Here is a 16,012-nt window from a genome sequence, read left to right as displayed (position 1 = left end):
GCGGAGGGTGTTGTATAGGAGGCTTCCTGCTTAGACATGGAGAGGAAGGAGTCGAGGATGAATCCTTGATTGCGTGCATGGTCAGTGGGTGTTGGTGCTGTTCCCAGTGTGGTCGGCCACCAGGAGTCGTCCCAGGTCTGAGGATGAGGACCTCCGTCTTGCCGAGTTCAGCTTCAGACGGCTGCTTCTCATCCAATCGGCGACGGCCTTCATTCCCTCGTGGAGGTTGGTTTTGGCGGTGTGTAGGTCCTTGGTGAGGGAGAGGATGAGCTGGGTGATATCAGCGTAGGAGATGAAGTTGAGGTCGTGATGGCGGGCCACTTGTGCAAGGGGGGCCATGTAGACGTTGAACAGCGTTGGGCTGAGGGATGAGCCCTGGGGGACGCCACAGATGATGTCGGTGGCTTCAGATCGGAAGGGTGGGAGGCGGACGCTCTGGGTTCTGCCGGAGAGGAAGGAGGTGGTCTAGTCAAGAGCCTTCTCTGGGATTCCGGCTTCTAGGAGGCGTGTCTTTTAAGTGCGATGGCAGACCATGTCGAAGGTGGCTGACAGGCCCAGGAGGGTGAGGGTTGATGTTTCGCCGTTGTCTAGTTGGCGCCTGATGTCGTCTGTGGCGGCGATGAGGGCCGTCTTGGTGTTGTGGTTTCATCTGAATCCGGACTGGGACGGGTCCAAGATGTTGTTGTCTTCGAGGTGGCAGGCCTGTTGACGATTTTCTCGATGACCTTTGCTGGGAACGGGAGCAGGGAGATGGGCTGGAAGTTCTTGAGGTCCTTGGGGTCCGCTTTGGGCTTCTTGAGGAGGGCGTTGATTTCGGCGTGCTTCCACCTTACCGGGAATGTCGCTGTTTCAAAGGAGATGTTGATGACCTTCTGTAGGGCTGAAAATAAAGGCCCTATGGAGATTCCTTCACTTCCTACCCATGGACTGCAGGAAAACCACAGTACACGCGTAATCTCGTCACAGCTCGACTACGCAAACAGTCTGTACTTAGGACTGCCTGCTTACCTGTTCAGGAAACTGCAGATTGTGCACAGTTTGGCGGCCAGGCTCATCTGAATTGTCCCGCTGAGGCATCACATCTCCTCTCATCTACGTAGCCTTCATTGGTTGCCTGTCAGGAGGAGAACTGAATTCAAGGCCCTGACGTTGGCCTACAGGGCACTCCATGATATCGCCCCTCAATACGTAATGAAGAGAGTATGTAAATACCGTCAGTCTAGAACCCTAAGATCTAACCTCCTGGAACCCCTTGTCACCCCACGTTTCTCAAGATGCAGAATAGGAGGACATTTCTTCTCCGTCAAAACTGCACCTTGTGGAACTCCATGCCGGAACACCTCCGAGAAGCCAAATCAGAACTCACCTTCCGGAGGGCTTTGAAGACCTGGCTCTTCAGCCTCCCCTAGCACTCTATGGCACGTTCACTCCAACTCACCCTAATCCGCACCCAACTCAGCTAGCACCGGGACACCCCTGTCGGGGGGTAGCTGCTCGCTCTAGAAGCTTAAATACATACATACATGGGGTGCTAACAATTACGCTGAGGTACATTTAGGGCTCATTACAAAGTCTTTAACTTGACCCTGTTGAGACCAAGTGGGATGGACATCATACTCTTTGCATGACATTAAGTCAGGCAGCTTCCTGCTGCACTCCTCAGAATATTGGCGCCCCTGACATGGGTCCAGCTCGCCCATGCCCAAGGCCAGCCCTTTCTACCAGTATACTAGATGTAAAGTGGTAGGGATAGGGTAATGGTTGAATCTTGTGAGAGCCCAACGATCAATTTGATATTATCTGCCTGCATACATGTAGACCTTGGATCTGGCAGAAGTTAAAAGCTGACTCGGTACTCGTGTAGATGTCAAATAACACGAGAGATAGGATCAAACCCGAAGGAATACCACAGTTATGAGTTTTGGACTCAAACTTGTATGAAGAGTGGAGAAGTGTGGCGCAATGGTTAGAGCGGCAGACCTTGATGCAGAGCGCTGGCCAGGGACCAGGGTTCGATTCCCGCCTCGGCGGGATCGGGCTTAAATTCCTCTGACCGGATATTCTCGCCTCAGTGCCGAATCTAAGCATGGGCCCCACGCTGCAACTCTGGGCAATAGCTTGCTTAGTCTCCACAACGGCCCCCGATACACATGGGATGCCTGGTTTCACCATGGGATGCCCAGGAGTGGACACCTCACAAGCAAAATCCAGGAGGGGTTCCCTTGTGGTAGGAGTACAAGCGCCGGGATGCTTATGGGTTACTGTTCGCGCTATACAAATACAACACATTTACACACACATTTACATTGAAGCAAGGGCCACAGTTACGCTATTCAGAATAATGTCTGAATTACCAATTGCACTCAGCCTGGAGATCAAAATGTGTTGGTTGATGGTATCAAATGTAGCTGAAAGTTCCAAAAGGATCAAAGCTGTGTCTTCGCCCTTATCCACTTGCCTGTGTAAATCACAGACAGGGGATAGCACCACCAATTCTGTACTTCTCTCTGACCCAAAACTAACATGAAAGTCTTTTAAAAAACATTACTCTCAATAAAATTATGACGCTCAATAGGGAAGGAGGGATATTGGCCTGAAGTTATTTAACTCCTTCGCCGCAGCGCAAATTTCGCCGCAGGGTGGGGGCGGGCTAGGGGGTGAGCGCGGCGCTACTGTGCTCGTGACAGAACCATGCCATCATGAGTCACGGGCGGTGTGTGCTCATGACGGCGTGGTTCCGTCACGGCCCCACCCGCTCATTAATTCGCCTGCATAGGCGGGGAATTAATGTTGCGTGGGAGGAGCGGCAGCCCCATGACGGCACCACGCTGTCGCGAGCACACGCCGCCCGTGGCTCATGACGGCGTGGTTCCGTCATAAGCACGCAACGGGTTGAATCAGAAGGGTACAATCATTTCTTCATAAAGAAAAACCTTAAAGGCCTTATAAACCTGGCTATTCAACATCTAAGTCAGTCGTCCGAACAGCTACTACTGAATCACAGCGCCGGGAAACCCGTTGTTGGGTAGCTGTTTGCGCTATACAAAATAAATAAATAAATAAACTAAATAAAGGGCTTTGCAGTAGTGGTGTGTCACCTTTTCTGAAAAGTGCCTATATTTAAGAATACATTAAACACGGTTGATAGTTTGTTGCTCAGTGAAAGGCTGACGTAACACAGTCCCTGCGCCCAGATCTAGTGGGAAGCGATAATTATTGGAAAGGATACACCTGGTCTCTGCTCCCCAGGGGCCTCAGACCCATTGGGTCCTAACTAAAAACAAAACCCTAAACGTGGAGCACCACCCGATGATGAAGCATGCCATCTAGGTGGGCGAGGGTATGTGCATCCTGAAGAGTATTTCATCATGGGCCTAACAAGGTCTATACAGATAGTGAATGATCTGTAACCTTTTTTAAATGACAACTGCACAGAATCTCACACTTTTGTTTACATAAGTTACTTAGGATGTGATGTGATTAACCAAATCAACTCCTCTCTTCCCTGTTATATAAACAGTGTCGAGATTCATAGCCATGCACGAGCTCCTGAAAACAACCTTGTTTATGATAAACTCAGGTTTCATAGGGTACAAATATTTATTAAAAATGTTCCTGAGAATGTGCCATCTTTTTGGGAAAGGGCTGTGATGTGGATGATGTGCCTAGTTGTAGTGGTGTTTTTCATTAGGATATTTCAAACCTGAATCACCTTTGAAGTCGGCAAGTTGTGAAAAAAAGGAATACTCAATAAAATCCAAGTTGTTCCACTTTCTAAATCCTATCGGAGGAGGTGACATTTTAGCTATTGCTGCACTGTATTGTACCAGCAATGAAAGCAGCCAAAGGAGCAAGGAGATCGTGACAATGGGTAATTGTGAGAAAGTGCCATCTTTCTTGCATTGGTATGCCCCCACTTTTTTCTGACTGCTGATGTGCTTTGACTGAGTGTGCCCTGGGCTCCTGCCAATCAGGTACCCAGGGCCTGTGTTCCTTCCCTAAAAACTGTGTTGAATCAAAACCCAATTGGCATCTCTGGTCACCTATCAGCCCCTAGTAAATGGTACCCTAGGTACCCAGGGCATGGTGACCAGAGAAGACCCCTATGGGCTGCAACACTTATTGTGCCACCCTTTGGGGCACTGTACCTTGGTACCCACACACTGCCTTTTGCAGGGTGAGTGCCTAGGTACAGAACTAAACAAATAGTCGAACTGGCACACATCCCTGTGTGCCCTGCCCACAAACCCACTTCCCTGGCATATATCAGTCACCCCTCTAGCTGGGTGCCCTATGCCAGTGGTGTGGGCCCAGGTGCATGAGCCCTGTGCCCCTACAGTACCCAGGGCCATTCCGGGGCACTGTAAGTGCAGTGATGCCATTAAGAGAATATGGTTCTGGGAGGTTGTCATTACGAACTCCACAGCACCATAATTGCTACACTGAAGACTGGCAAGTTTGGTACCAAACTTCTCAGCACATTAAACCCGCACTGATGCCAGTGTGGGATTTAATGTAAAATGCACCAGAGGGCATCTTAGACATGCCCCCTGAAAACCTAACCTACAATCCACGTCTGGCTGAGTGGCTGCAGCGGCTGCCCCACAGCAGACATGTTGCTGGACCCCTGGGTAGGAGAGCCCCCGCTCTCCTGGGCCTGCAACAATGCATATCCTGGGCAAGGTGCTAGGTCTCCTCCCCCAGGATGGGCAGGGGGAAGCTTCAAAGGCATGTCGCCTCTGTGAGCTTCTCCAGACCATTTGCTGTACCCAGCAACCAGCCCCCTCCAGTCCTGCCCCCCACTCTGGCGGGAAAAACTATGTCAGGAAGGGGGGGTGCCAGCCTGTGCCAACCCCACCCCTCAGGTGGGGGAGACGAGGTGAAGCACGACCCAGGGCTCCGGCCATCTTGAAGATCGGGAGCCCTGCCCAATCACAGCTAGCGCCTCCCCCCCTCCCACAGGAGAGGAGCAGGCTAGGGGGTGTACTCACCCCAGGACAGGGACCCATTGGTCCCTGACCTTGTCTTACCTGTAATGCCCCTAAATTCAGTATTTAGGGGCTCCCTGAACCTTCCTTCCTCAGATTCCGATAAACAAAGAAGAAAGAAGATCAAGATGAAGACCCGCCGTGCAGCTGCTAACAACAGGACAACAACAACTGACTTGGCCCCAGCCCTACAGGCCTGTTGATCCTGGAACCTGCTCCTGCCTAACCCTGGCGACTCCTGCGGACAGCAACCTTGGGACACCCAGAGGACCTGCCTGCCTTGACCCTCTTGAAGATTGGGACTCCCTCCAGCAGAGGCTCTGCTGCAACAACCACCCTGGTGCCAGCCAGGAAGCTCCGGACCAGTTCACTCTGCACCCACCGAGCCTGGGCCGTGCCCAACCGAACCGAGACCACGAGGACGTCCCCCCGGCGACTGGGACCCAAAGTCCAGTGCCCAAAGACCCTCCTCGACCAACCAGACGACGCCTGCAGACTCAGAACCAGGGGCCACCCCAAACGTGACCAGCTGAGGGTAAGCTTTTCCGACACCCAAAGACACCCCTGCACCCGGCGCCCTGCGGCTCCCTGTGCCTCCCTTTGGGGTCCCTACCTGTGCTCCAAGATCCCAACTTACCTCTCGAAGTGCTGGTCGCCCCTGTAGAATCTCCGTCCCCGAGCCTGCAGCCGTTGTTCCCTTTTTAGGTTTCGCCTGGGGCACGGAGCGTAAGCTCCGCCCCCAGAGAAATCTCTAGTCTTCAGTTAGGGACTCTTGAATACGCCCCTCTGTTCCATTGGCTAGCTCCATAAATGGAGGCTAGCCATTGGAACAGAGATCTGTTCGGCAAGGCCGGACCAGATTCGGGGGCGTTCCCGACATTTTTTCCCTCTCCACCCACTTCTGTTCGTCATCACGGTGGTGGGTGTGTGTTGGTTTTTTTTTTTGGAGTCCGCCTGTTTTCTTCTTTTGCTAAGTGTTTGTTGTTGGAGTTGGCTGCAAGATTCGAGTTCCCACGAGGCGATCAGGTAAGGAGCATTTTGTTTAGAAATGTGCGTGCGCCGTGATCCTTCCCCCCCCCCTCGCTGTCCTGTGCCCGTTTCCCGCCTCCCTCCCGCCGTCCGTGTCCTCTCCCGCCGTTCGTGTCCTCTCCCGCCCCCCTCCCGCCGTCCGTGTCCTCTCCCGCCCCCCTCCCGCCGTCCGTGTCCTCTTCCGCCGTTCGTGTCCTCTCCCGCCCCCCACCCGCCGTCCGTGTCCTCTCCCGCCCCCCTCCCGCCGTCCGTGTCCTCTCCCGCCGTTCGGGTCCTCTCCCGCCCCCCTCCCGCCGTCCGTGTCCTCTCCCGCCCCTCTCCCGCTGTCCGTTCCGCCCCCCTCCCCGTGTGCCCGTTCCCGCCCCCCCTCCCCTTTCATTCTCCGTTGCTTGTTCTATAAGGAATGCAAGCGTTAGTCAATCCATTTTTGTTTTAATTCCATTTTACAATGAAGAAGAATTTGGCGGCACTGAAGCGCGGCATTTCCCCTCTCTGCCCTGAAGTGTCATGGAGGAAAGTTTCCGATCCATACGGAGTCCAAGACGGAGTCAGGAAACATTGCCTCAGCCGCAGCGATGCCTCCTTGGACGGAGCCCCTGCGGGCCGGCGACATGTGTACTAATAAAGCGGTAAAGGCGCTATCTACAGCCTCAGTGACTTCGGAAATAATATTCCTTGCAGCAGCACAGTTAGCTGTTTTCAGCACTGTCCAATTCCAGCCACTGTCCCATTCCATCCACTGACCTATTCCGACCATGGTGCATAAGCACTCTAAGTGCTAAGTAAGCCACGGGTTGGAGTCCGCTGCATTTTCAGTGGGGCAGCTGGCACTTCTCAGCAGGCGTTTTACCAGAGCTTTAAGTGGAATGAAAAAAATGGGGGTGGGGGGCGGGCTCTAAAAGGGTCGAGGCCTATTAAATTAAGTACGTGGCGTAAATATTTAATGCGCCCCTGAGGTCACAGCGCCCCCGTGAGAGGTCCGCGCCCTGTGCAGCCGCACCAGTCGCACTGCCCTGAAGCCGGCCCTGGCCAGGCTGCTGGTAACCACAGGGCTGCGGGGTATGGAGGCGGAGACGAGCTCTGCCTTCTGTTGTGGGGCTGTAAGGGACCCTGTGGCCATGCCCCCCTCCGGCCGCCGGGGGAAGAGCGCTGAAGTCTTTGAAGACCCAGGAGGTGTTGGAGGAGGAGGGGGACTCTAGTTCATCTTCGCCTCCCCCATCAAAGACCCCAGGTGAAGACCCCAGGAAGGGGTGCAGGCCTGCGCTGCAAGCTAGAACCGGACAGTTTGACCAGTCTGAAAGGAAGGGGTCGGCCGCGGGGGAGGGGGGGTGGACTCTGGTGGATAGTCCCTTCCCCATCGAAGGTCCTGGGGGCAAGACTCCAGAAAAGGTTTCGAACCGGCCAGTTTGACCAGTCTGAGAAGAGAGGGGGGAGGGGAGGATGAGGGGTGGACGGGTGGACTCGGGTGGATAGTCACTTCCCCCATCAAAGGTCCCGGGGCAAGGCTCGAGGAAAGGGCTAAAACAGGCCAGTTTCACAAGTCTGAAAGGGAGGTGACGGCCGCTGCAGGCGGGCTGCCAAAGGCACCCGGGGGTGTGGGAGGGGGGAATACTACCTTAGTTTACCTCCCCAAAAGCGCACACTCTCTAGTACGTAGCATAAACTAGGCCTGTAGGACAATAAATGGCTTTTAAGCTAGCTCCGCGGGTTGTCTGCAGTTCATCGGTGTAAACTGCCGGACACGGGTTCGAGTCACAGCTTTCGTAGATGTAATGCGGGCGGTCCAACCAGTGCCTCGGTTTACCAAGACTCATTACAGCGCCAAGAAGGGATAGCGTGTAGAGTGCTATGCACATTACCACGTGCACGGCTCGTGCACCGTTGCGTTGCGTCTGTTGTAACCTGCCCTATGTGCTCGGAGCCTGCTCCTCGTGCACTAACCCTCCCCCACACAACCCTCCCTGCTTGAAAACTTGGATCCTTCAGCCGGCCACAGAATCTGCTCGTCCCAACTTGGCAATTAAAGCGCTTTGCCGGGCACAGAGGGGAGGAGATCCGTGGTGAACTTCGTTGTTTGATGCAGTGTCGGCTACAACTGCCCCCACCCTCCTCAATAGCGCACTTGTTTTCATTAATGTTCATTCGTTTGTATACTTGGGCAGCTTGTTCGTTTTTTTGCTGTTGCTGTTTTAAATAGCATGAACTCGACCCGACGGTATTGGAGCGCTTTACACGAGCACCAGTTACCTTACACAAGGACTCGTTAATTTTTGTAGGCACGGGGAGATTACATTATTTGTCCAGAGTCCCAGGATGTTGAGCCCACGCCGAGACTGCAACCTGGTTCCTCCGTTCAAAAGTCGCCAGCTCTGGTTGTTGCGCCGCACCCGCTCCCTTTGTTTTCTTTTTGCTGTGCTTCAGAGCGGCAGGAGTTAAATCCCAGACGGATGCTGCAGAAAGGAGGGCTCTGTGCCCGGTTTTTAATTAAAATAAAAGTGCTGATGCTCCGTCCCTCTCGTGCTAGGCAGAGTATGCCAAGTCGTTGATGCCCGGAGGCCGGCCTCCAAGGCCAGAGATCCTTGTTTACAAGCTGAAGACTTGTGGGAAATAGCGCTTACTGTTCTGGGCCCCATGGCCCCGAGAGGCTAAAGTCCAGCCAGCTCGGCCTCGTTCTTCCCCGTAGCAGTGTGCCACAGCTCCTCACTAGCCCAGGGGCTGCCGACTTTGGTGCCGGAGAACAGGGTTCGAGCCTCGGGGCCTCTCATTTATCTCCTTAATTTTACCAACTCCCAGCATGAGAGCAGCACTGGGATTGGTCCTCGGCGCCCAGACTGTGCCTGGAGCCTTTGACTTTTTTCCACCGGACTGTACAATGTAGCAGGGTGGAGAAATGCTAAGTGTGCATGAGGGCTCACCTCTAATTACATTTCCCTCCCTTCCCAAAATCGCTCTGCGTCGTTTTCCTTGGCCTGTTGTCCCTTCTTGTTCGTGTTTCCATTTCCACATGACAGCGCCTCCCTTATCCCGCCCCTCCATCTCGTGTGTCGATGTATCTATCCCCCGGCCCCCCCTTCCCACGGCTCTGCACCTCTGTGGTCTCCTTCCCGGCCCCTCTCTCCTGCTCCCCACACATTTCCCTTGGATGCTCACACGGCCCTCGCCCCCATCACTTCCCAGAGTGGATGGCAGGGCAGAGAATCCACCCTGTAAAAGATGCACAGCTGTTTTATTCCCCGGAACCAGCCCCTCACTTTAAAAACAGCTGTTCCTGTCAGTCAAAAGGAGTGGTCAACCTCTGTAATTTACAGCAAACATCTGTAGCACAGAGTGGACCGGTAACAGAACCGTGCAGAGCGTGAACCGAACACAAATGCGCCTAAAGGCGTTCTAGTACCCACCATCTGCGCTATATACTCACACATTAATGTATCCATCTAACTTGTCAACTGAAAATATATCTGGAATATATTTGCTTCTGATTATAACAGATGCATACGTGATTTGGCTGGAGAGGTCTCGCCTTTCTCTCCAGCATTACTTCATTCATCCATTCAAATAAGTGACATCTGTTTTTAGCGTATCCTGTGACTCGTTTGTGTTGTGCAACTCTCCTCGTGTGACTGCCGCTTTATGAGTCTCTCCAGGCAGCGAAAGTACCACTCCTCGCCCTACCTTAAGACCCTTCCATGCTGCTGGTGTGCCTGTATGTCCTCTGTACCTCTCACTGCTGATGGCAATCCTTGCTGCTCCACCCTTGACTGCTTGCACTGTACAATGTGCCGAGGAGCTCCCCCCCCCCCCTCACTTGACCACATATGTGCATTCACATGCAGGTAGCCCCTCTTCAATTCTAACACCTCCGAACTGTCCGGGTTTTTCAGCAAACTGCACTTTGAATTCTAGGCCTTGTAGTTTTTCTCACTGAGCGTATACGCCTACAACTTCATATAGAGAGGAGTTTGCTAACAGGAACGTTCATCTGTAACCCTAACAAACTGTGGGCACGCCACATTTGATGCACGGAGTTGAATGGAGGAACAGCAGAGATTTCATGATTTGCCGAGGATCATGCGGATAGGACAAGTGTAGAAGCCGAGACCTAGGTCTGCAATAGACTGACCTGACAACGCGATTTCTCTTTTCAACCTGGGCCTCACAACAACCAAGTGCGTCCTTGTAAAAGAAAGCAGGAGAGACCGGGGCCTTTCTTTTAGAGGGGCACTCCTCTTAAAAAAAACAGTTTTCTCCGTCCCGTGTACAATTATGCTGTGTTTGTTATGAGGTGATGCACAACAGATGCTTGAATCTCCACGGGTCTGCAACAGGGCCTCTCCTCTTGATACTCTTCTGCAGGAGTAAATGCACAAGCCAGTTTTCATCGTAGTGCAAAATGATAACTGAAATAGTTGCAATACAAATCGCATTTGTGAGAGATTAAGCTATTGCCATTGTAAATAACAATGCCATTTATTTATCTGTTTTCAAAACCAACACATAAATAAAAAGTTTGTCATTCACAATGCCAATAGCTCAAACTTTTCCAAAGGCGAAACCGTTGCATTGTAAATGCTTGTTACCTTTCCTATTGGATAACATTGAGCGGCCGACGGCTCAAGAGCACCGTGCACCCAGACGCCCGAGTGCCGCTGGCTGTACAACCTTTGTCCTATCCTACTTCCCCCCTTGCCCTGAGCAAGTGACCAGGAGCGTGGCCTGCTAGCCAGCAGCCACCAACCGAAGGCCCCCTTTCCGCCCCCCTGCTTTCTCGCCGTACGAGAAGGCAGAAACAAATCGTAGTTATTGCCGTAATATTACTACCATTTGTGATTTGTTTCTGCCTTCTCGCACGGCGAGAAAGCAGAACACTTCCTGGTTTAGAGTGAGTGGGTGCATTACTCGAGGGCAGGGGGGAGTGGCTTGGGGGAGTGGCTTGCCCACTGTTGTTAATGCTGACTGTTTGGGCAGCCTGAGTATTAACTAGGTGTGTGCAGGATGTGGTGCCAGGAATTTTCACTGTGCAATCTCGGTGTACAAGATGCTCGTGCCTGCGCAGTGAGGCCTTTTCTACATGTGGTACTGTGCGAGCGATGCAGTACGACAATAATGTTACGCCCCCCCCACTTTCAAATGTCACCAGCCGCAACTGCCCCTTTCCCTCATTGGATATCATTGGGCCTACCTACCTCTGCCCCCGGCCGCCCCTGTGCTGCTGAGATTAAACCTGACACTGGGGGACCCCTGAGTCTATGCCCAGAACCTTAACTTCACCAGCCAAGTACTCACCTGGAAACCGGTAACTCACTTACCTGCCATTGGATAACATTGACCAATTTTGACTCAAAAATTTTGTGTGAAGTTATGAAAACTGAAAATATTCACATAAAATCAGCCAACGTCCGAATACCGAAGTACTCACCTGTGATCAGGGGGGAAGCCAGTACTGTACCTTTCAGCCCAGTACTGAACCGCACAAGTAATTCCTACCAGGTTTACTAGTCATCTGCATTTTCTCCATAGGAACCCATTGTCTGCTTTTCTATGAAAGTTCTTCTAAGTGTCTACTTTTGAAAACTTGAAATATTCTTTAAAAATCATACAAAATACTGAAACGCAATTACTTACCTGTTTTGAGTTAAGACCCCAGTGCTGGCCCTAGGAGACCCGTGCCAGATTACAAAAGTAACGCAATCGTACTTTACCTACAACCTGAATTTTCTCCCATTGAATAACATTGTCAGATTTCCATTAAAAAGCTTCTAAGTGTCAACTTTTAAAACCGCTTTATATTCATGAAAATTCACTACAGTAACTAAAACGATTTTACTAGATTGGTTTCAGCTTAGACCCCAGGACTGAATTAGGATCCAGTCCTGGAACTACCAAAGTAATCTACTGTACTTATATGATGAAAACCCATTGAGCTCAATTCTATAGTGTGTTTAGAACTGTGTTGCCTACTGCAACCCCTGTACCTATTGTGTTCACAAAGCTTATTGCCTCCTGGCAAAGTAATTCCATGAGAGTACTCGTATCGAGAAAAGTATATTTTTATGCCTGTTGGCTCTAAAAATAAAACAACTATATCTTTTGATATAAAAACAATTGGCCTGGAGTTCAGTCCTTGAGTGTGTGAAAATCACATATTCAGCAGCCCTCTGGAAGTGACTTTAAACCACATATCTGGTTTTGCCATTCTATGCATCTCTTCAGAGTTAGCTTAACGCTGCTGTTTCAGCCAGTTGCTTTATGACGACTCACCCTTTTGCCACAAACGCCCTTAGACCTATGTCATCTCAATAGAATCTAAACAAAGAGGAATCAATTAGTCTCTAGATTGATACGGATATATGCAAGGATTGGTATTTGTATATTGCAAATTTACCTGGAGAGCAAGGGTGTGTCCTGCATCTATAGGGATGGAAGACCATTCAGGATCAGAAGCGATGTTTTACATATTTATTCGTAAACTTTATTACATTATAGCTTTTAATTTGAAGACCAAAAAGTTTAAATGATTTTCCTGGACTTAAAGAGTTTTTGGCCAGTTGTCATAGATGGTAGAAAAACCCAACTCTCCAGGTCTCAGAGTCCGCATTCATGCCACTAAACCGCATCTCATCCCCAAGTGAACAAATGGCACGCGAAATCAAGTGTAATAGTGAATGTAGGGGGCTACCTCAGAAATTGTAGTAGCATTCCACTGCACCCTACTACATAGAGCTGCTGGCATCAGCATTGCAGATTAGATAGCCACTAGAGAGTGGAAGGAGGGTGCTCGGATGTAGATTTAGCAAAATATCCCATCTTGAAGTGTCTTCTGCATCTGCACGGGGAAGAACCAGATCTCCAGGTACAAGAGACAAAACTCATCACTTTAATCAACAATGTATCACAGTACTTTGATGCAAATGCATAAGCTTGAGGCTAGGACTTGAAGAAACTGTAGATCATTTCCATTAAACCCTAGAAGTCATACAAAAAAACAATAGAACTCAAATTTTCAGCCAGAACAATTTCAAATTTAAAAGCAAATGTGTATGTTACTCTTTTGAGCTGAAATAATTAGCATATATGTAAAATTGTATATGATTTTGTACTGCAGTTTTGTGGTTGGCCTCAAATAATGTATTTTACAGCTGTGGAAAGACACCCAACAAAAATTGCAAATAGAAAATGTGTTGGGTTAATGCAGAGAGATATTACACTGGCATTGGAAGGCAGGCTTGTTACTTAAAAGTAAACTTAGCAGGATATCAGTTTAACTGCAAAGATAGAACAGACCAGATGGTACCCAGCAAGTAGAAATAGAAATTGTATGTGTGTGATGTTGCTAATGCTGCTACGGTAGAGAAGTCAACTGACCTGCCATAACATAAACATTCAAGAACCTGCTGTGAGGAGGAGATGTATGGCCTTCGGTCCTAACATTTCATATTTGTTTCTCTTTTTTTTACCAGAATTCATAATCTTGAAAATTAACGATATTCTTCACTAGACTGTAAAAAGCAAGATCATCTGAACGAATTAGATGGGTCTTTTAACTCTTCCTCGGCCAGCTGAAGACTAAAGAAAAGATTTACCATCTATGAACGATTGCCATAACTTCATGGAGCTGGTGAAGAGTGACAAAGGGGAGAAACCTTCCACCAGAGATTGTGGGAACTCTTTGCACTGTCTGATGCTTGACAAAGAAGAAGCTGCCACAACCAGTGATTGTCAGGGTTCTGTCTGCCAAATAAAGGTCGAGGAAGCGGAGGAGTCTTCTACCAACGATAAGCACTCAGTGGACAGGGTGGAGAGTGAAGGAGAAGATGGACCACCTGCCACTGATCATCACAACTCAGTTGTCCTGGTGAAAGTTGAAGAATGGGAGGAACCTTCTTTAGTGAGTCGTTGGGTGTCCAAGGATTGGCCGAAGCATGAAAAAGAGAAACCATCTTCTAATGACTCTCCAGGCTCCATTACTTTAGTAAACATTGAAGCAGGGGATGAGCCATCTTCCCAGGTTGCCCAGAAGTTCATTAACCACATAAAAGTTGAAGAGATGGAGGAGCCATGTACAAAAGATTGTCCGGGCTCTCGGAGCAAGGAGAGCTTTGAAGAACAAAAGAGATCTGACCATAACAGTCCGATATATATGAAATGGGTAGCATTTGATGGAGATGAAAAACGATTTCCTAAGGAAAGAGAAAGGATGGAAGGCTCAGCTACAGGTAAGGGATAAAAACATTGCACCCTAACAAAACATATCTTCGCTGGAAATGCTTGACCTGTAGTGACATAGAAGCAGTCCTTAATCTTATTTCAGCTTTTAAATGGAGAGCACGACAAAGTAACACAGGGGTGAAGCTGTTTCCACCATGTTCCATTCCTTATCGTGCTGATGAAGGGCCTGAAACCCCTTCTGTTTTAAGAGAGAATCCACAAACAGGGTCCAGGCATGGTGCCAGTTCCATATGTTATGTTATGTTATGTTAAATAATCTTGTAAAGCGCTCAGCTGCCCCAGCAAAGGGGCGTCCCGGCGCTGTTTGCAGAAAATAGATGAGTGTGAGGGGATCAGCCGGCAGACTTCAGAAAGGTTTAGTTAAGGGGGTTTTAATTGCTTTCCTGAAATCTAACAGTCCTTCCATTTCACGAATGTGGGCTGGTAGGGTGTTCCATAGTTTTGCCGCTAGGAAGCGGAAGGAGCGTCCTCCCGCTCTGCTGTGCTACTCTGACCAGGTTTTGACCTGCTGAGCGTAATGCACGAGTTGGAACATACATGTTCAGCAGGTTACCAAGCATTTTGGGGGTAGCAAGTCTTAGGATTTTAAACAAGATGCATAAAGTCTTGAACTGTATTCGCTGAAATACCGGGAGCCAATGAAGCCTCCGGATGATGTCAGAGATGGAGCTAAACCGGGGGAAACCTACTAAGGCTCTAGCGGCCGCATTTTGAATGCGCTGCATTCGGATGATTTCTGCGTGGTTAGCACCTAACAGCAAAGAGCAGGCGTAATCCAATCTGGACAAAACTGTAGACTGGACTATTAGCTGTCTCGTGGCTGGGTCAAAAAATTTAAGGATCAGTTTCAGACTACGCAGTATGCCAAAGCATGTGGCAGCAACTTTTTTAGGGTACAGAAGCTAAAGGATGAGTCTAACCAGACCCCCAAGTTTTTAACTTCAGTCTTAGGTACAGGGGCTTTACCCAGGGCAGTGGGCCACCAATGATCTCCCCGTAAGTGAGTGTTATTTCCGACCAATTCAATTCAAATATCTTTATTCGATTGTAAACCTTACAATCATAAATGCACAATTCATAAACATACAGTTAAATAAAAACAATCCTGCTAATACAATTATGAGACAAGTATATCTTTAGACAATATGAAAGACAGAAGCAGCGGGCAGAATTAAACACTTTTTAAAAATATATAAATAAATAATTACAGCGCAATAAAAAGGTTAAAAATACCTAACGGCATTAGCAGCATAATTATCCCTCCATACTTTTCCTGAAGGTAATTGCTAGTTTCAGAAAACTACAAACAAATAAAGTGCAGTCGGATTTCAAAAGTTGAAGGTAATAAAGTGCTGGTTTTATCTGTGCAAAATTCAGTTTTTTGAGGCAAGGTTTTAAATATAGCCTCCGAGGTATTTTGTAATAAGGGCAGATAAATAAAAATTGTGCCAGATCTTGCGGAGACTTTCCGTCGCAGCCACAAGCTGGCAACACCTCACCCCGATGAGCCCCACTTGGTACCGCCAGTAAGAGATTAAACAGATCAAAACGGAACCTTATTAGTAGGTAACGTTCATAGCCAGTCATAGGCCATGATAAATATGGTTCCATTTGTAGACAGGTTTTAAGTAAGACATGTTTCCTAACACTGTCCTTCTGCAACTCAACCTCCTCCCGGGCAGTGTACCTGGTTGTCATGAATGCATTTTTCACAAAAATGACGTCTGATTTGGTGATAAGGTTTGGGGTTAAAAACAAATCAGGCCGTC

At 49.3% G+C, this 16,012-nt stretch overlaps 1 protein-coding gene across 2 annotated transcripts in view; it reads left to right on the top strand.

Moving 5' to 3' along the window:
* Nucleotides 1–16,012, top strand: part of LOC147663638 (uncharacterized) — a 96,272-nt gene that overhangs the window by 54,194 nt on the left and 26,066 nt on the right. For both annotated transcript variants that reach the window (XM_086950305.1, XM_086950304.1), the window contains exon 2: nucleotides 13,475–14,230. In XM_086950305.1, coding sequence (XP_086806431.1) covers nucleotides 13,603–14,230 — 628 coding nt within the window. In that variant the 5' untranslated portion in view covers nucleotides 13,475–13,602. The remainder of the gene's footprint in view (nucleotides 1–13,474; nucleotides 14,231–16,012) is intronic.

Source organism: Lissotriton vulgaris, unplaced genomic scaffold (genome assembly GCF_964263255.1).
Source record: "Lissotriton vulgaris unplaced genomic scaffold, aLisVul1.2 SCAFFOLD_1193, whole genome shotgun sequence".
Taxonomy (NCBI): domain Eukaryota; kingdom Metazoa; phylum Chordata; class Amphibia; order Caudata; family Salamandridae; genus Lissotriton; species Lissotriton vulgaris.
Note: the sequence above shows the minus strand (reverse complement) of the source record. Positions and strands in the feature narration are given on the sequence as shown.